The sequence below is a fragment of the Populus euphratica genome, unplaced genomic scaffold (genome assembly GCF_000495115.2).
Source record: "Populus euphratica unplaced genomic scaffold, PopEup_1.0 scaffold142.1, whole genome shotgun sequence".
Taxonomy (NCBI): Eukaryota; Viridiplantae; Streptophyta; class Magnoliopsida; order Malpighiales; family Salicaceae; genus Populus; species Populus euphratica.
This window is the reverse complement of record NW_011499936.1, coordinates 638599-659071: the sequence shown is the minus strand read 5'-3', so window position 1 is coordinate 659071 and position 20473 is coordinate 638599. Positions and strand designations below refer to the sequence as shown.

The 20473-nt window shown below is 32.0% G+C and overlaps 2 protein-coding genes across 4 annotated transcripts in view; both read left to right on the top strand.

Moving 5' to 3' along the window:
- The window catches only part of LOC105136519 (probable LRR receptor-like serine/threonine-protein kinase At1g53440), a 40402-nt gene extending 36820 nt beyond the window's left edge, over nucleotides 1–3582 (top strand). For 2 of the 3 annotated variants that reach the window (XM_011041913.1, XM_011041911.1), the window contains 6 exons: nucleotides 62–190; nucleotides 270–400; nucleotides 488–704; nucleotides 1305–1533; nucleotides 1618–1774; nucleotides 3105–3582. In XM_011041913.1, the coding sequence (XP_011040215.1) occupies nucleotides 62–190; nucleotides 270–400; nucleotides 488–704; nucleotides 1305–1533; nucleotides 1618–1774; nucleotides 3105–3383 (1142 nt within the window). In that variant the 3' untranslated portion in view covers nucleotides 3384–3582. The remainder of the gene's footprint in view (nucleotides 1–61; nucleotides 191–269; nucleotides 401–487; nucleotides 705–1304; nucleotides 1534–1617; nucleotides 1775–3104) is intronic. The other variant, XM_011041912.1, reaches the window with a different exon arrangement.
- An 8728-nt stretch (nucleotides 3583–12310) lies between these two features.
- The window catches only part of LOC105136522 (probable LRR receptor-like serine/threonine-protein kinase At1g53440), a 64557-nt gene continuing 56394 nt past the window's right edge, over nucleotides 12311–20473 (top strand). Inside the window, exons 1-4 of the mRNA XM_011041918.1 lie at nucleotides 12311–12476; nucleotides 13034–13172; nucleotides 13314–13385; nucleotides 17688–17759. Coding sequence (XP_011040220.1) covers nucleotides 12341–12476; nucleotides 13034–13172; nucleotides 13314–13385; nucleotides 17688–17759 — 419 coding nt within the window. The 5' untranslated portion in view covers nucleotides 12311–12340. The remainder of the gene's footprint in view (nucleotides 12477–13033; nucleotides 13173–13313; nucleotides 13386–17687; nucleotides 17760–20473) is intronic.

The following is a 20473-nucleotide window of genomic DNA, read 5'->3' as shown; positions in this document are numbered from 1 at the left end:
TCTGCTACCCTTTATCTGGATAAAGAATTTTTTCTTTCTGTCTTCCACTATTTGTATCCAGACTTCAAAGTTAGAACGGGACTATCTCCTTCACAAATTGCAGGGATTACTGCTGGTTCAGTATTTGCTTCTCTACTCCTGTCGGCTTACATGTGGAAAATGGGCTTGCTGCAGAAAAGCTATTTGGATGGTACCTCTCTATGCTAATCTAAAATCATTATGCACTATACAACCTTAAGAATTCTTACTTAGATGTTTTCTTCAAATAGATATAACTATACAGGTCCAAGGAGATCAAGGAGATGGAGAATCTTTCACCCCCAAAGAAATAATCGATGCTACTCGAAAATTTAGCCCCAAAATGGAGATTGGCAGGGGACGCTTTGGAATAGTATACGAGGTCAGATTTTCTTTTTTGAAACATTTGTTCCTCAACTTGCACTTTTTTCTTTCAGAGTTCTGGTAAATTGATTTCACGTGTATGCAGGCTGAATTGCCGAACGAGAGAAAATTAGCAGTGATGAAGATTTCTCCTCGTAATTCAAAGCAACAAGGAAAAGATGAATTACAAGGGGAAATCTCCAAACTGAAATCTTTGGATCATGAGAATCTTGTTCAATTATTGGGTGGCTATTCTAATAAAGACCTGCATCTGCTAGTAAATGAATATATGCAGAAAGGCTCCCTTCAACGTGCGTTGTTCGGTAATACTGCCATCGACCAATTTTCATCCTGCTCTTTCGCTTCTCAAAGTTTTATCTTAATTTTCACCTAATGCATTGCCTTGTGAAATTCATATAATTGTTGAGAACTAAAACACGTGCAGGAGTAATAGAATTCCGTTACATGATGTTTGTGAGAGAAAATTAGCAGTGATGAAGATTTCTCCTCGTAATTCAAAGCAACAAGGAAAAGATGAATTACAAGGGGAAATCTCCAAACTGAAATCTTTGGATCATGAGAATCTTGTTCAATTATTGGGTGGCTATTCTAATAAAGACCTGCATCTGCTAGTAAATGAATATATGCAGAAAGGCTCCCTTCAACGTGCGTTGTTCGGTAATACTGCCATCGACCAATTTTCATCCTGCTCTTTCGCTTCTCAAAGTTTTATCTTAATTTTCACCTAATGCATTGCCTTGTGAAATTCATATAATTGTCGAGAACTATAACACAGGAGTAAATAGAATTCAGTCACTCAATGTTTGCGAGAGCTTCTAATTGTATATTTAAATCTTCTGTTAGTACAAGGATTGTGTACTTGCAAATATCAATAACTTAATATCAATAATCTTGATTTGTAGAACCAAATTCCACGACAACGCTTGATTGGAAAGCTAGATTTGATATCTGTCTGGGAATAGCAAGAGGTTTGAAGTATTTGCATGAAGAGAAAAGGATTGTTCATGGAAACATAAATCCTAGTAATATTATGCTTGATAACTCTCTTACGGCCAAGTTGTCTGCCTTTGGATTGGCAACGCTTTGTGATGAGGAAGATCCATTTATGAACATCGAAGCAAAAGAGTCGCGGTAAGTATTATGATCATTGATTGACAACTACTTTCATTCTTTTAATTAAGAGCTAATTAACCAATAATTAATCTCCTATTGCAGAGTTTACATAGCACCTGAGTATTCAATGGGAAAAGCAATAGATACTGTTAAAGCTGATGTTTACAGTTTCGGAGTTGTCCTACTCGAAATAGTTAGCGGGACAGTTAGTGCGGAATATACACCCAATCAAGAAGAAGCTAAGTTTCTTCTGGATAAAGTAAGTGTATCTGACAGGATAAACCCTCTTAGTTTTTTTTTTTTTTTTGTAGTTATTATCAAACCAAACTAGTTCTGCCAACATTGGATGACTTGTGAATTCTACAACAAGCTCACAGAAGAAATTTATAATAGAAAAGTATATTATTATTTAATAATTTGAATTATATGTTATACTCAACTCAAGCAAGATTTATATAATCATATAACAAGAAACATTAAAAAAAAAGAATAAAATAAACTATAGAAAAATATTTTTGATTAGATGATTAAAATTATTTCTTGATTACCTAGAGTTGTTCAATTCCTTGATATCTCTTTTTTATTGATTATTTTTTTAATACACCCCCTCAAACTCATGATAATTTTATTTTTCTTGAGTTTGATATAAAAACTTCTATTGTCATTATATGCTTATCTTTAATAATTGTATTTTTTTTGAACATAGCTATTATTAGTTTTTTCTTTTTAATTTTCTCATGATTGTTGCTATACTTTCTTAGCCAAACATTTCTTTTCAAAATTTAATTATTCAAGTGCTTATTTTATTTTGACTCACTCTTCATCAAACTAATATGTTTTTCTTATCATGACTCTTTTGCCATTTTCTATCTTTTTTGTTAGGAAGAACTATCTCTCTTTTTTTTTTCTTTTTTGTAGGTGGTCTTTTTTATACCATCTTTTGTGTAAAAACACATCAACTTGCACTAAGTCTCTCTCTCTGTTTTTTTAATTTCTTTTTACATGTTTTTCTCTTGATGTAGAATCTCAATTCTCTTGTTGGACTTTGTTGCACCTCTATTTGTTTTTAATTCTTTGAATGCTATTTGATCATCCACATGATCTTGAAATAATTTCTCCTTATAATGAGTTGATTTATCATTGAAAAGGAATAATAAATTAAATATTTGATAGATAATGAAAAGTTTGAAAACAAAGTGTATTAAAATGATTGGATGGATGACATAAAATTATCCATCAAAACAGAAAAAGCTAATATTTAGAACATAATATAATCAACCTGCTCGGATACTAAGAAGAAATTTAGAATGTAAAAGAATATTATTATTTAATAATTTAATATATTTGTTACATTCAACTCATGTGGAGTTTATATGCTTATACAACAAGACACATAAGTAAATAAAATAAAATAAATTATAAAAACTATGCTTGATTATTAATTGGATGATTGAAATAATTAATTTCTTGATTGCTTAGAGTTATTTAATTCCTTGATTTTTTTTAATTGATTAGAAAATAATAAGTAATAATTACTTGATTATTTCATTAATACTGGGAGCTAAGCTAATCTTGCTTTTCAATTGCAGGCTAGTGTTTTGCACGATGAGGGAAGAATCCTTGACTTGGTGGACCAGAAATTAGCATCCAGTTACGACAGAAAGCAGGCTCTCACTGTTTTGCACTTGGCAATGAAGTGCGTTAATCTGTCTCCTACTCTCAGGCCTAAAATGTCCGAAGTCGTCAGTGTACTTGAAGCTGAGATAAGCCCTCAGCAGATTTCCGAAGGCGATGATACTCCATCAGCCAATAGTGGAGGGTTGTACGATGCGTTTTCCAGGGTGTTGGAAATAGATCCAATTTCTTAGCCAATTGGTAATATTAAGTTTGGTGATGAAAACCTTCTGCCTCTTCTTTTTTATTTTGTAATTACAGGGTCTAATTATGTGGTGGTGACAAGAGAACATTGATGTGTGCGTGAGAGACTCCATGAGAAATCATGTGTGTTTGCTTTGTCTGCTATGATTTATTTGTGCTGTTATTGAATAAGATTATCATTAGATTTTATGATAATGTATAGATATTTTTATATATAAATTTTCCAACCCTAACAACTTAAACCCAGCTCAAAATAAATACTCAAGGGATTCTTTCTTCCCTTTCTGTTTTTCTCTCAATCCTAGCTAATTACTCTCTGGTGGGTTTTACTTTTTATAATTACATGCTGAGTAGACTAGCCCCTCCTCTAATAATATAATTATCAATAAGCCTTGCGCAAATGTTAGCAGACTTCATTTGTATACAAAAAAGGTTTGTATTTCCTTGGAGTAGACTAGCTCCTCCTCTAACTCATTGAGCCCAAACCAATGCACGCATATGTTTGCTCAGTAAAAACCACGCGTGTTTTGCTTTTTATAAAATTATATGAGAAGGTGAAATCTTCCGCAAGCTTTATGGCTACAAGTAGCGGTCCATTCCACACTCCCTACAGTATTAATTATATTTAATTAATTAATGCCAATTTAGTGTGATCTTTTTTAAGACTTCATATCTATTTCTTTACTTGCAAGTATAGTTTTTAATTATATTTTAGTTTGTTGAGTACTCTCTCTTCTGTCTTGCTCCGCATAAACTTCATTGAATATAAAATTGAGTACTATTTGTTTTTTCTTTTTGAGAATTTATATCTATTTCTTAAATTATAAATAGTGTTGCTAATTACATTTTAGTTTGTTGAATATATTCTTTTTTTATGCATAATTAATCGTAGTCGTAGATAATATGACGAACACATATATACTTCTAATAGCTTTCTATGTTTTTTTATTTAAAGTCAGTGATCTTAAGCTGATGCTGCTCTAAGATACATGACGTGTGATTAATTAGCTTTTAGATTATCTTTGATACTTGATTTAAATTGTAAATAAATCTTAAGATGAGAAACTCCAAGCTGGGAGTCAACAGATGCTCGGAACATTAATCAGAAGGGGTCTTTAACATAAAGTCATAAACTAATTAAACTCTTAAGCCTTCAAATCTTTTCCTTGAAGTTTGGCCCTTCCACTAACATGGGAATGCAATTTTATAAGTTAAAAGAAATCTATCGAAGACCAAAAATGCATGTGAGAAAGTGGGATTGGGAAGAAGACATTGGTAAAGGAGAGATGACATGTGAAATCACGGGTTGAAGAGGAGAGGCAGTCGTTATAATTATGGTTATAGTTGTTTTTTAAAATGTTTGTTATCTAAAATATTAAAAATATTTATAAATTTATTTATAATATAAACACTTTAAAATAAAAATAAAAATATATATCAAAAAATATTTAAAAACAAGAATAAGTAGAAAATGATGCTAGAACATCCATAAAATAACTAGAAATTGGTTGAGAAGGTTTAAAAATACAAGAATTGAAATTTAACATTATATTTTTTACTGGTAAGAGCTTTATTGACAAACAAAATTTAATTTAAGGAAGAAAAGTTTAAAATCAGATGTTTATAAACTTAATTAAATTTTATTTAAGGTTTGGTTGAATTTATAGAGGGTTTGATTGCAAAAAAAAAACTAATTTTTAAGTTAACTTAGGTTTTTATTGGATGAAATTAAAGTTTAGGAGTGTAATTATAATTTTGAAAAGTTGATTTAGTCAAATTAGGGGCTTAATTATATAATTATTGAAGTTTGATAGGCAATTAGAGACTTGATTAAAACAATCGAAAACTAAGGACCAAACCAGAAAAATTGCTAAAATCAAGGGATCCAATTAAAATTTATCCGGGGCTTAATTACAAAATTGTAAAAACATCCAAGGACCAAATGAGAAATGTCATTTAAGTTATAAAACGGTGCCGTTTTAGAGGTACTATTCATTGTCTTCTCCACCAATTCAGCAAACAGGAACCGTTTCAGCAACAAATGCCATAGATTATGGGGAACGTTTCACATATACTATTTCTCTATCGTTACCACTGTAATAATGGTCCTGAACGTCTTCATTATAAAAAAAAGACGCATGCAGTTTTGGCTTTAAAAGGGAGAAGGACCCGAGGGAAGGGGGAGGGGGGGAAGAACGAGACAGCAGAAAAAAAGAGAGAGAAGAAGAACAGAGAAGGGAGAGCAAGGGCAGAAAGAAAATGGGGGAACGAGGGGGGAGAAGAAGAGAAAACAGGAGGAGGACAGCAGAAAAAAAACAGAGAGAAGAGAGTGTAAAGAAGAGAGAGGCAGAGGGAGTGAGCAGGATAAGAGAGAAAACAGAGAGGAAGCGAAACCAACAAAGGAACCGAGGACCAGCAGAAAACTCAACACCAACAGAGGAGTTGAGCCACCATCTGCTCTTTCTTTTCCAGAACGAAGGAAACAACAGAGTAAGCCGCTGCCACCATCGGCTCCACTTTCTTCAGAACCAGGTATGCTTATTTCCTTTCTCTGTCTGTACAAGAATTGACGCATGTTAGTCTAAAAAACAGAAGCAGAGAGAAAACGCAAGAAACTACAAGAATCCTTCTGCACTTTAAACAGGGGCTCGTTTTTGCTATCTGCAAAAACGAGCATGAACAGTACGAAGGTAACATAATTACCTTCGCACTGTTCCATGCACTTGTAAAATTTTACACGTGCATGATTTATTTGGGTCACTGGCTTGGGCCAGTGACCGTGCACGGGTGGCTGGGTCCAGCCCAGCCACATGGGCCGGGTTGGGCCCAGCCCGAAAGTAAAAAATTTCTTTAAAAAATCTATGATTTTCCACAAATATTTTACGGTATTTTGATCAATATTAGTTTTAATTTTTATATTATAAAGATACAAATCCGATATTAAATACTTGGTTTTCGTCAACAAAACTATTTTTAAAAAATAAAATAAAATATTTTGTTTCCATACATATGTCTCAAAAAAAATCATATTGTATTTTTATACAACAAAGAAAATTTTAAAAATATGTATTAGCATGCATTTTGATTTTAATAAATAGTTTATTAAAGTCGTGAGAATTAAGTCAATATTTGAAAAGAAATTATTTTGTTTTTTTTTAATATCTGAGGTTGCAACCTTATACGTAAGACATATTCCAGTTAGAACAGTTAAGTTTTATTTGATAAGATAAGAATTTCTTTACTAAGGAGAATTTTTCTTAAATCACAGATGGACCAACAATAAGAGAACACGACAAGACTTTAGATTTTATCAAAAAATAAAATAATACAACATACCTTAGGTAGGGCGTATTTGAGGTGGTAATACATTCACTTTACACAACTCGTCCCCGTATTCGATCTTTGAAACCAGTTAGGGTTCTTAGTAATCAAAATACTATATGGTGGCTCCCATTTTATTTTTTCACTAATAAAATACAAGAATTCCTTGTCTCCCCATATTTAACACATTAGATAATATTTGAGGGTGAATGTTTTAATTGCGACGTCGCACATGTGCAATAATATATATGAAAGCTTAGTCACTTATTTAAATTTTAATGATTATTTAAATTATGATGTTATAAAAACATAGCCTAAGGGTTCAGTATTGAAAATATATAAAAAAAGAAATCATGTTTAATTAATGAAATATTATTAGAATCTTGTTTTAATTACAAATTATATTTTCTCAATGTGAATTAAAATTGATGAAATTGATAATACTTTAAAATAATAATAAAAATAAGATAAATTTTAATACCAATTAAAGTGAATAAACCTTTCTAAATCGTTGGAAATGTAAATATGATTTTAGCATTTTAAAAACATTATTCATGCACCACTTAATAACTAATCAAATTCAAATAATTAATTCATGATTAAAAAAAATTAAAATACAATAGTGAAATTAATCTTAAACTTACACGTTATTAATTATTAAAAAATTATGAAAATTATTCAAACATTTGAAGCAGCACACCACCTAATTTATTTTGCGAGTATTTGAATATCAATCAATGACTGATTTTGTTGAAGATAAAACGTGTTGATTGAACTTATGCTACTTTGATAAAAATATTTTTTAGAAGATAAAATGTTAGAGCGCTAATCCACTCTTTAAAAGATAACTGTATATCTATGACCAAACATGATTTTTTTTTTATTAATTAGTATCTGAACTAGCTTACATGTGTCTTAACCAATCTCATGATCTTAAAGTTAACGATTATATAAACCTCTAGTAACTCTGGGGTTTATAAAATTTAAACTGATAATCTTTAGAAAGTAAACTCAAGACCTAACTAGTTAAGCTATACCTTTCAGGATTACCAAACACGATTCCTTTTTTAAATTAACGTAGGTGTCCGGGCTAACTTACGCGTACCACGACTAATCCCACGGGCCCTGAAGTTAATAACCATGTAAGCCTTCAGTGATCATCATATAAGCAACCAAGGACTTGAACCTGAAACCACAGAGGAAGCATACCCCTTAGTCCCAAGTTCTTAGCACTTGGCCGTCACCTTCCTCTTTTTTTTTTTGATTTACGTGGGGTGTCCGGGCCAGCTTACGCGCACCACGACTAATCCACATGACCCACTGAACATCCTGCAAACCCAGTGAACAGGTAAGGCACCGCGGGAGTGACAGACGTGCATGGTAAGGCTCGAACCCAGGTGCGGAGGAAGGGGACAAGCCCCTCCCACCGCTAGGCTAGAACCTTACTTGCGCTTGGCCGCCACCTTCTTGATTATATGTGTGGTTAAATAAGTACATATTGTTACACTATATGATGATTTGTTGTGTTATATTGTAAGTAAAATCAATCAATTGTTCAGTATTGTGTTGATATATGATTGAAATAAAATTATTATTACATTGCTAATTAATGGTTTTAGTGCGGAACATGAACAAATACTTGACCTTAAATTTTAAAGATACGTTATTACTTCTCAATGTTCACTTTATGATTGGACCAAGAAATGTAGGTTAAGCTATCAGTTTTTGGCCTTCAACTGATGCTTTAGCTTTATTAATCTTTCTCTGCTCGACAATGCAAAAGATCGACATAATGGAAGCAAAAGATCGACATAATGGAAGGAAAAGATGCTGAACATGAACAAATACTTGACCTTAAATTTTAAAGATGCATTATTACTTCTCAATGTTCACTTTCTGATTGGACCCAAGAAAAGTAGGGTAAGCTATCAGTTTTTGGCCTTCAACTGATGCTTTAGCTTTATTAATCTTTCTCTGCTCGACAATGCAAAAGATCGACATAATGGAAGCAAAAGATCGACATAATGGTAGCAAAAGATGCTGAACATGAACAAAGACTTGACCATAAATTTTAAAGATGCATTATTACTTCTCAATGTTCACTTTCTGATTGGACCCAAGAAATGTAGGGTAAGCTATCAGCTTTTGGCCTTCATACTGGTGCATAGCTTTATTAAATGCAAAAGATTAACAAAAGATGCTGAATTACATGAACAAAGACTTGACCATAAATTTTAAAGATGCATTATTACTTACTTCTCAATGTTCAGATTCCATGGGTTCAATCATTAATTTATGATGTATCATATCATTTAGCAGAGCCGTTAATTAGCTGGGCATGAGTGTTGACAGTGTGATTCTGTTTTCAATCTTGTGTTGTTACAATTTCCTGCTGCCTATTCAGAAGCGACAGTGAAGAACATATACAAAATGGAGAGGGTAATTATCTAACAAATTAGTCACCACTGCAAAACTTCCATGGAATTAAGAACTTCATGTGATACACGTTTGAGATTCCAAAGGCATGTGTTGACAGCTTGCTTTTTCTTTGTTTTTCACTATCTTCTGTCCTGACGCTTTTCCATTCACTTTTCAATTGCCTTTGGATTTTGCTTTCCTTTAACGTCTTGATAGTACTTTATCATAATCATACTTGTTTTGCAAAATTCTAAGAATAACAGTTTTCATCTTAAAATTAACAATGTTTGATTATTCTTCGGATTAACGCTACACAAATTATTTCTTAATATAAAATTCTCATACATATTTAAGTGATAATTCTTTTATTTTACTAAAAATTAAGTTGAGTCGTCAGTTAAAAACTTATTTAAAAAACATTCTTCTTCTTATGAATAGATAGAGGTCCTCTTTGAATTCTTGTGAACATGGGGTTGAAGATCAATAACGGCACGCATATCTACTTTTAAAAATTAAATAAAAAACAATTCTACAATAGACACCACAGACTTACATGCCTAAATATTTGCCCTGCCACTTCAAATTTTGTATAAAAGTGAGGGATGTGAGAAGAGTAGTAGTGTAGTGTGTGAGAGAGTGCAGAGAAAGAGTGACTTGGGCATTCTAAGTGAAATGGATTGTAACGTAATTTTTAAAATGTTTTTTTTTAATATATTAAAATAATTTTTTTTATTTTTAATATCAGAATATCAAAACAATTAAAAAATATTAATTTAATTTTTTTTAAAAAATAATCCACCTGTAATCTCAAACAATTAAAAAATATTAATTAATTTACTCGCAAACTATACCCAAGTGTAGCTTTGTGGAGGTGATACCAACATCTATTTTGGCACTTGAGTGTAATAAAGGACTATTACTAAAATTAAGGACTATGTAGAGTGTGTGGAAGGTAAAAAGGGCGTTGTGCTGACGGCTCGTTTGTTTTTTTGTTGCTTGATAGAAAGAAAAGGATGGCTAGTTATGGAGGTTTGAAATAGTGGAGGGCATAATTTTTTTTAAGGGAATGCGGGTTTTTTTTTCTTTAGTGGGGGCTTGAATACGATGAGTTGGTCTTATTATTTTTATTTAAATGTGTAACGGTGTGATGGATCATGGTTTTTTACTCTCTAGTTTTGGAGTTTATTTTTCTCCTTTTTTGTTTTTTAAGATAGAATGTTTTGTATTTTTTTATGTTCATTCTTTCTAACCAATTTCTCCCTTTTCTTTTAAAGGAGCCTTTATTTAAGGTGTGTTTCATAATATAATAGCGATCGTATTTTAAAATATTTTTTATTTATAAATATATTAAAATAAAAATTTTTATTTAAAAAAATATTTTAACATCAGCACATCAAATTAAATAATTTAAAATATAAAAAAATAATTTTAAATAAAATAAATTCAATTTTTTAAAGAATTCCCAACCACACCCTTATACTAGTAAAATAAATGTTCTATTAACTCTGAGGTGCTAATCTATTACACAAACTTCCATAAATTAAAAGTGAGGTCCAATTACAAGGTTTCTATGTTTTTCGATCCAACAATAACTGGGATCATCTCATGTTTAGAAAGAAACATGACTAATTATATACCTAATCTCTTACCATTAATTCTGAATTCGTCAAATAAATTATAGTAAATAATTAATTGATCTAAAAAAACCCTTAATTGATATATTTTTATGAATTCCAAAACTTTATATCCCATATAAATAACGTGGGCTTTGAACTTAAACAAATATTGATTTTATTTATAAACTAATAAAAGTTTTTCTTATAATTTATTTAGTGAAAAGTTAAAGAGTTAAATGTGACAGTGTAGAATAGCAAAATTATTGGAGGGGAGAGGACCAAAACAAAGTGGGCTTTGAACTTAAACAACATGCTTGCGTGTTCGGCTTAGCTAAGGCCTTAAGACTTAAGCTCAGGGTCTTGAGTCCAGTAATCTAAGCTTAGACTTGGGTTAAGTTTTTGTTTGCTATAAAATAATTGTTTCGTTTATAAAGATTTATTTTTTCTAGAATATTTTGATTTTGGATTTGAATTTGTTGTAAAATATTTTTTTAACCTACACAAAATTATTTTTTTTCCAACTTATAAATGAAAAATTTGAACAATAACCTTTCATTTCATGAATAGTTTATTTTTAACAAAAAAAAAACATCTGGTTTTTTAAGTAAAAAAAAAATCAGATTTTTTATTATTTTACAATAGGTAATTAAGACAAAGTAACAAGAATTATTTTTGGTAACCACTGGAATTAATTATTCATCAATCTTGGTTCCAAAAATCAATGTAAAAAGAGGTTGAAGGGAAAATGTTCTACACACGTCTTTCTAGCTTTTTTTTTTGTTATGTTTTTCTATAGTCATTCTAGAGTTTAGGTTTAGCATTCATAGAGAGCTTTTGATTTTTTTGTTTTTATTTTTGGATAATATTGATATGTAATGCAATTAATTAAGGTTTAATATCCAGATTACTATTACATGCTTTACCTTGCAGTTAAACTAAACAAACATCTAATCTAAATTTACATAAAGGTACTATTTATTTTTTGACAACAAGATGTAGATAACAATATGGTTTCAATTTCATTTTTCCATAATTGTTTTATTTGTTTTTATAATGAAAGGTCAGCATTTTGTTTTCCTTTCCATCAATGTTGCTTGTAAATCTGAGTAAGTGTTATCAGAGCTTTTGCTCAAAATCCAAACCCAACAAATGATAGATCATGATGTTTGTAAAATTTTGCACCGTACATTTGAGTCAGAAATTAGATTTTCTCTTCAATTCAAATTAATAATTCATAATTATATATTATATTCAAATAATTACCGTACATTATGCATGAATGAATTCAAATCTTAGACATTGAATTGAATTCAAATATGCAAATTTTACACCGTTGTTTGTCACAATTTAAAAATAAAATAAGAAAAGCTTTGGATCATTTTGCAATTTACTTTAACCAAAATTGTTAGGCCTCCTCCACACATAATATTGCAAGTTACTTTTCTTGGGTATTTTGATATTTGGACAGGGACAATATGGTAATGTGAGGTAAATATTGATTCAGAGTTAAATAACAGTTTGAACGGTAAAACAATATCTTTATAAAGAATGTAAGTCGTCTCAAGGGAAGCGCATTGCAAGCTAAAGTAGTAATGGCTAAGCTTTATCTCAAGCTCTTTCCTAAGCTTGTTTCCTCTCTTGTCGTTCTTCTTCTTCTTTGTCAATGTGGCCATGTAGCCTGTCAATCAACAGATTCCTCTGACAGTCCGCAGTTGCGTGATGATGAAGGTACACACGTACGATATACTTTTCCATCTACATATATATATCCTTCTCCTACTATATACATAAAAGGAAGAAAATTTGTTTATCTGTTAAATATGAGCTTTTCCTTCAATATCTTCTGATCCCTATCCAAGCATATTACCAGAGACTCTCAAGATACTGCTATTTCTCTCTTCCATTTGCTCTCTAGTGCTTCCACAGCCTGGCAGAGAGTTCCGTAGTGCTAGCCTGCGTACTGCATATCTTAGATATTTTCTGCTTCTCCATCTTTTCCTATAACTATATCAAGTGAAGTGATTGGTTCAGGATGAATTGATTTTTACGAGGATTTTAGTAAGGAAATCTAGATGGATATTTATATAGTCAATTATTGCCAATAAATTAGCACAAGTGTTTTTTATTTTTTTTCCCTTTTAGTTCGGATTTGAAGCTAGTTTGAGGTAGCTTGAGGTTGTGGAAGCTAAAAATATATGGTTTTGATCATGAAGGTATCAGGTATGCTACCTTTTTGAATCTTGCTAAACAAAATGTGTGTTTCTTTGTTGAAAAATGTTTGGCAGCAAAGGCTTTGGATGAATTGATGACCACGTTAGGGTGGGGTTTTCAACAAATCTCACGCTCGGCTTGTGACAATTATTTTCAAGGCATCACATGCAATTGCACTTACGAGAACAGAAAAGTTTGTCATGTCACCCGCCTGTAAGTTCCTCATCAACTTCATCCAATTTTCTTTTATTTTTGACTAGTCTCGTTTACCTAAAAAGAATGTGAGTATCATATGACATGTGGTGATGATGATAATTCGAAGCAATTATGCTGACCTCAACTAATTGATAACAGTGATTTGTCTAACAATCAACTTTATGGTAGCATCCTTGTCACCATGGGGAACTTGCCTTCACTCTACTATCTGTAAGTACCATGGTCATTTACTACTACTGCTGTTTATTTTGTTGCAGTGATTTGTCCAAAAATATTCTTTATTTTAAATATATATCCTACGATATTTAAAATAAAATTAAGATTTTCTATGTGACTCGATTCAAGAATCCCTATAAGTGATATATTTAGCTTTTGCCTCCGATATTCGGTCTTTGGGCTGTAGTTATTTAGCTTCTGCATACTCGAAATTTTGGTGCGCATAGCTACTTGAATTTTTTTAAAATTTATTTCGTAGATAAAAGTTCGGCTACATCATTTAACGGTTAGAGAATTTATAATATAAACTAAGAGAGTGATTCTAAACCTGGGCTTGAAAATGGCGCCCTAATCCCCTCTGCTATAAAGATGTGCATTGGACTTGTAGGATTGTGAGCAATTGAAGGGCTTGAGCTCGCTCATGATAATATTGATTGAAAAACACGTTCAAGTTCTATCCCAAATTTATTTATCATGTCAAGAAAACGTATCTTAAAACTAGACATAAAAAATTGGATAGCATCTTGATAAATTCCAACCATACTCCCAAAAATACCACCAATGAAATCAAAGCATTCCTTGGATCAATCCTGTAAAAGCAATCTCAAAATTGTGATCCGGCACAAGCAACCTATCTATGGCGGTATCCGATGCAAGCCAAGGTCGGACTGCATAAAAAAATGCATCATCATTAATTAATAAATTTATTAAATTAAAGTATTTATTTAAAATAATTAATTTCAATTGTTAATTAAAAAAGCATATATATATATATATATGTAGATATGTTAAATTAAATATGAGTATTTTTTTCCTATTGTTTCTTTAAAGAGGAAAAATATATTACAAGTATAATTTAGAAGTGTGTTTGAAAAAGTAAAATAAAATAAAAAAATAAGAGCCTGCTAGAAACAAGCAAGGGAGCTGGTAAAAAAATCTGTAAAAATATCCATTAATTTATTGTGAATGGCTTCCCACTTCCCATATGCGTAGCGTTCTCTCCAAAAACTTCCTCCATGGCTCCATACCTCTATCTTTCAGGAATTTGCCATCCCTCCTTATTCTGTAAGTATCATCCAATCAGTCTCTTCAATATCATATCGTTATACCATATCGTTATAAGTATCATCTTCAGTGTCAATTAAATTCTTTTTCCATTTGTTGTAACCCAATTTTGGATTCATTAAAAAATTTTGAATGTTATTATTCATGATAAAAAAAATATATAATAAATAAATAAATAAAAAAGAAGAAGAAAAAAAAAGAGTTTAAAATATATTTTCTCGAGTCAACCATCATTTTCGGTCAAAACCGAGTCCACCAGGTCAATGCGGGTTAAACGACGTCGACCGGGATAAAAAATGAGTTTTAGGATGTTTTGGGTCAAAACTATCATTTTTGGTCAAAACCGAGTCCACCGGGTCAATACGGGTCCCACCATGTCGACCAGGATGAAAAATGAATTTCGGGCTATTTCGGGTCAAAACCGTTATTTTTGGTCAAAACCGAGTCCACCGGGTTAATACGGGTCCCACCATGTCAACCGGGATGAAAAATGAGTTTCAGGCTGTTTCGGGTCAAAACCGTCATTTTCGGTCAAAACCGAGTCCATCGGGTCAATACGGGTCCCACCATTTCGACCGGGATGAAAAATGAGTTTCGGGCTGTTTCGGGTCAAAACTGTCATTTTCGGTCAAAACCGAGTCCACCGGGTCAATACGGGTCCCACCATGTCGACCGCGATAAAAAAATGAGTTTCGGACTATTTTTGGTCAAAACTGGTATTTTTGGTCAAAAAACTCGGTCCACCGAGTTGATATCCATATAAAAAAGTTTTTTTTGTAATTTAAAATTGATTTTTAGCGGGTGAAAATTTTTTTATAATACTGATTTGAATTTTTAATTTTTACCCCTATAAATAAATATTATTATTATTATTTAGTATTATTATATATAATAAGACAAATAGTAATCGGTGGAAGTTTGAAAATTTTAACAATTCGTGAATTGTTGTCTGAATTCGTTGGCTATAAATAGCCAATGAATTCAAGACAGAAGGGATGAAAAAAAGATAAAAAATTCATTCTCAATTTCAATTGTGAATTCGAGTATTACTTTTTGGTTACTATTCATTTTTCTTGTACCTTTTCTGTACCTAGTAAGATATTAATTTTTTTTTTAATAAATTGAAAAATACCAAAAATATCTCAACCGTTAGATCTAATAGTCTTTAGATCTGAGCCTTTGATTTCTTAGGATACAATAGGCTTTACCACACCATATTAAAACCCAAATCAATCTCAGCCTTTCAAATAATCTGACCTTCGATCCGGTGGCGCCACGTCAGCAGGTGTACTGAGCACTCGGTACACCGCCACACACCAGATCGTAGACCATTCAATCCTGACCGCCCGATCAATTTGAAGATCAAGCGAATCACAGTCGCAGGATCTGTTCATCCGCGATACAACGGTTCAAAGCGTTCAGACGCACGAGTGCACCATACACTCTTCCACACCGTAGCAAAACCCATAGGTTCTCTCTCCTCTCGCCGGCGATTTTCTCTCTCTCCACCGATCTCCAATTTCCGGCCGTTGCAAGCCGTGAAACCACCACAGAAACGTGAATCGCCTCCTCTGAAGCAAAACCCCGGTCGTTTTACACCTTTTCACCGGCGAGTGTGGCTGGAAAAAGGGCCGCGACCGTCATCGGCCAATCGACCTTCAAGTCGTCGATTCTCCCTCCTCCGCCATCAACGGCCAACTATACCACCACCATCAGAATCCTCATCCTCATATCTACCATAATCGACCATCTTTTGACCGAAATCTCACCGGAAAATTTCGCCGCCGTCAACTGTAACCGCGCGTGAGCCACACAGGGGTACTCAGGTAATTTTTTTATGATATTTTTTTGTATTTTTTGATATTTTTATATATAAATACTTGTAAATTTTTGCATAAAAAAAACAAAAACAAACCAAAATAAATAACGACGTGGGTTTAACACCCATTTTATCATATCACTGTTCATGGGTCAAAAACCTAAATTTTCAAGAATTGATATATCTATTTGTCAATGATATCAAAACAATTTTTATTTTATAAAATAAATATTATTTGTCGACATGTCTCTTTTATTTACAGAAAAGGACCGATGTCAAAAAAATTAAATACCAAATATGGATTATGTCTATTATTATTTATTTTGGTAAATCAGACGTAACTCTCCTTTTTAGGGATAAACGTTGACATTTTAGACAAAGTCTCCTAATTTTAGGGACTGATGTCATTTTTAATGCGTCTCTTATTTTTAGGGACCGACGTTAACCATGTTAAAAAATTTACAAATGAGCTCAAAATATAATAGCATTTGAATCAAATAAGAAAAACACACAAGTAAAGGTAACCTTTCTCTGAAAGGATGTTTTAAGGGTGATGTCTACCTTCCCTTAATCATAACTAACCCAGTACCCGAATCTCTGGGACCAGTGTCTAATTTTGGATTTCTAGTTCCCTTAAATTACTAGATGGCGACTCCAATAAAATCTTTATTTTCCCCAATCAAATAAAAATTAAATTCTTTTTTTGTTTTTTTTTTTTAAAAAAGGAGTAGAGCTATCGCCCGACGTCGTTAAGGGAAACCCTTGTTGATGCAAGTTTTGTGCTCTTATTCTTGTTGAGTGTTTATACGTATTTTATTAATGTTGACTTTTATTCAGAAACATTCCATGTCCAATTTTTATTTCTAATTCAGTTAAAAGCAAGCTATCCATCATCAATTTTTTTTTTTAAAAAAACAAATGGCACTAACCAAAACTATCCATTATATGAATTATAGGAGAACATCTTCGATACTTGGGGTGAATTTATACCATTGCTGTTCTTTTACAAAATAATATATAATGGTAAGAAAAGATCATAGTAACTTCTGTTTTTAAGAGTTGTATGAAATTATATCTAACATTTGCTTTTCTAAATTATATTCCATCAAATAATAGTTAAGATCTCATTTTCATTCGGAGAATAAAGTGTTTAGGACTACATAACTATATTATAATGGTGAAAATTTAAGTTAAGAACGCAAATTTGCTTCATTAAATTAAAGAAGAAGTTACTGAATAGACAATTGATAGATTGAACATGTAGTTGTAATAGTTAAGATTTTTTAATAGAATTTAGTTTTGTTAGAAATGAAAATAAGGGCCAGCCATTTGGGGACTTGATACTTATAAATGTTCATAAAATTTAAATTATTGGTTCTTATTTGAGTAATAATGGTAATACATTTGCATAGCGATCTCTCCACAAACTTCCTCAGCGGCTCCATACCTTCATCTTTGGGGGATTTGTCATCTCTCCGATATCTGTACGTGTCATCCAATTACAGTCTCTTCAGTATCATATAATGTGAATTAAATTCTTTTTCCATTACTGACGCAAGTATTGTGGTCTTATTCTTATGGGTGTTTTCAGGAGTTTGAGGTATAATATGTTATCAGGTCAAATCCCTAAAGAATTGGGCAACCTCTCTCATCTCCATTCGATGTATATAAACTCGCTTGCTCGCTCTTTCATTCTCCTTGAATTTCCTTTTAACTTGCCTAGTTTTGTTTGGTTCTTATCTCTTATTTAATTAGGTACCTGGACTTCAATGAACTCATTGGTCAGCTTCCACCAGAACTTGGAAGATTGGGATCTCTTGGTTATTTGTAAGTTTCAAAAAGAAGAATAATAATGTCAACTTTTGATTGTAATAGGAGAAATAAAACATAAAAAGGGTGGATTACAATCCTTTTGATTTGTTGTTGTAGAGGGTTGAGCTCCAACAATTTGATTGGACGACTGCCGGGAAATTATGCCAACTTTAGGGGATTGGGGTGGTTGTAAGTGCAACTCATCATGTTATTTCAACCAACAATCTGTTTAATTATTGTTCCAAGGAAAAGCAACTAACTATGGCTGCAGCAGCGTAGCTGGGAACAGTTTGACCGGTCAAGTACCAAGGTTCATTGCGAATTGGACTGGACTCGGTTACCTGTAAGAAATTACATGTACTTTCTGTAATCATACACGTGAAAGTAAGAATATCATTCAATAATTTGTGTTTTTCTGTACCGAACGCAGGTCCCACGCCGGGAATGATTTTGAAGGAGAGCTGCCTCTTGAACTTCTTTTTAACATGTCAAATCTCCGATACTTGTAAGTGTTCCATGATTTTAACCGGGTTGAAATAAATGCATGTTTTTATTGTGGATGGTTTTTCTTCCAGGTTTGTTAGTGATGTAAGAAGCTCGGCCTTTTTATTTTTCCCAAAACATGCAAAAATGACGGGAATAAGTTACCTGTGAGTTTGTCCTTCCTTGTCTTTTCCTTAAAGCTCACACTAGGGGCAAAAGCTCACGTGCATAACTAAATTGAGATTTGTAAATAAAAGAAAAGGAAAAAGAAGAATGCCTGAAACTTCCTTAGTACGGCAAACTTTAACATTGCTATAGTACTTTAATTTGCATCCTTACCACCTAATCCGTCAATGGATGAGGAGTGAGCCAATGAGCTTATAGCTTAGCTGTCACCAACATCACCTCTTTCTGAGCTTGTTATAATTTCAAATTGGCAAAGCCAAATTGTTTTGAGATATGGCATGTGTTTTACGTGCTCACGCTACATCGATGGTCCACAAGCTGTTTGATTCAAAATCACTAAAAAAATCTAGGTTTGTCAATTTTTATTAGAGATTCAAAAATAAAAAAATTTAATTATAATTACAAAAAATATTAACATCCTGCGTACACTTATTTTTTTTACGTTATGTGACTTTTATTTATAGATAAAATCTTGCTAAGTATCATACTTATCCCTCATTTTTTACGTGACTTTTATTTATAGATAAAATGTTGCTAAGTATTATACTTATCCCTCATTTTTTTCTTTTTAATTTTTATATTTTATTTAAAAAAAACAAGTAATATCGACATAAATCCAAAAAAAATTAATTATTTAAAAATTATTATGTTAAATATCAAACATGTTAAAAAAAATTTAAATTTTAAATTTTTTAAGATTATATTAAAAATGCTAAAAATAATATAAATATATTAAGATCATATTTTTTTAATTTTATATTGTTTTCTTGTTATTTTTGTTTTATATTTGTCTGGGAGCGTTATTGTTGTAGAATTTGGATTATGACCGCTCTTTTACATAAATATTTTTTTAGGCCTATTTTTTTTTACATGATCTTAATTTTTTTTTTAATGAGCTATTACATGCTGTGAAGACCAGTTGTATCTGGGATTCAGGTTTGAGAATTTAAAAAAATATATATATTAATCACGACTAATGATATTTATGTATGTGACTCTTAATGATATTCTCAATGGCTATGTACGTGACTCTTAATGATATGGATGCATTGGATAAATCCAAACACCAACTTCTTCAATGGTTTGTGTAGGATGATAAGGAATTGCTCAATAAGTGGTGAAATCCCCCCGTACATTGGTGATTGGTCAAGGTTAACATACCTGTAAGTTTCATCTCCTCTTTTGTAAACGATTTGTAGTTCTGTCATGGCTATTTTGTTTCATAAGCTCTATAGATGCTCATTGTTTAGGGCCTTTAGGCCATGCATAGGAAGTGTTGATGATTTTGATTATGTGTTTACAGAATCAACTATGCAATAATTGACCATAGCACAACTATATATCAAATATGAAAAAGCTAACGTTTGCTTTCATTTTATTGATCCTGCAGAGACTTGAGCTTTAACAGCTTAACTGGTGGAATACCAAATTCCATGAAAAAGCTGAAATTAAGTAAGATGTATGCAAAAGAGATTCCTTGAACTCGATGTCTTATAATAAGCTCGTTCTGCCACTCTGTTAAAAAGTACATGGGATGGTTTTCATAGTGGTTTGTTTTGTTTAGGTTTCTTACAGGAAATATGCTTAATGGCACAGTACCTTCCTGGGTTCGTCATACCATTGAAGACAAGGCGTATGTTATGGCTTTGTGCTCTTTGCTCAGATGGGTTGTTTTCCCTTTTGTAGATTTCCTCAATAAAATCTTGATATGTAAACA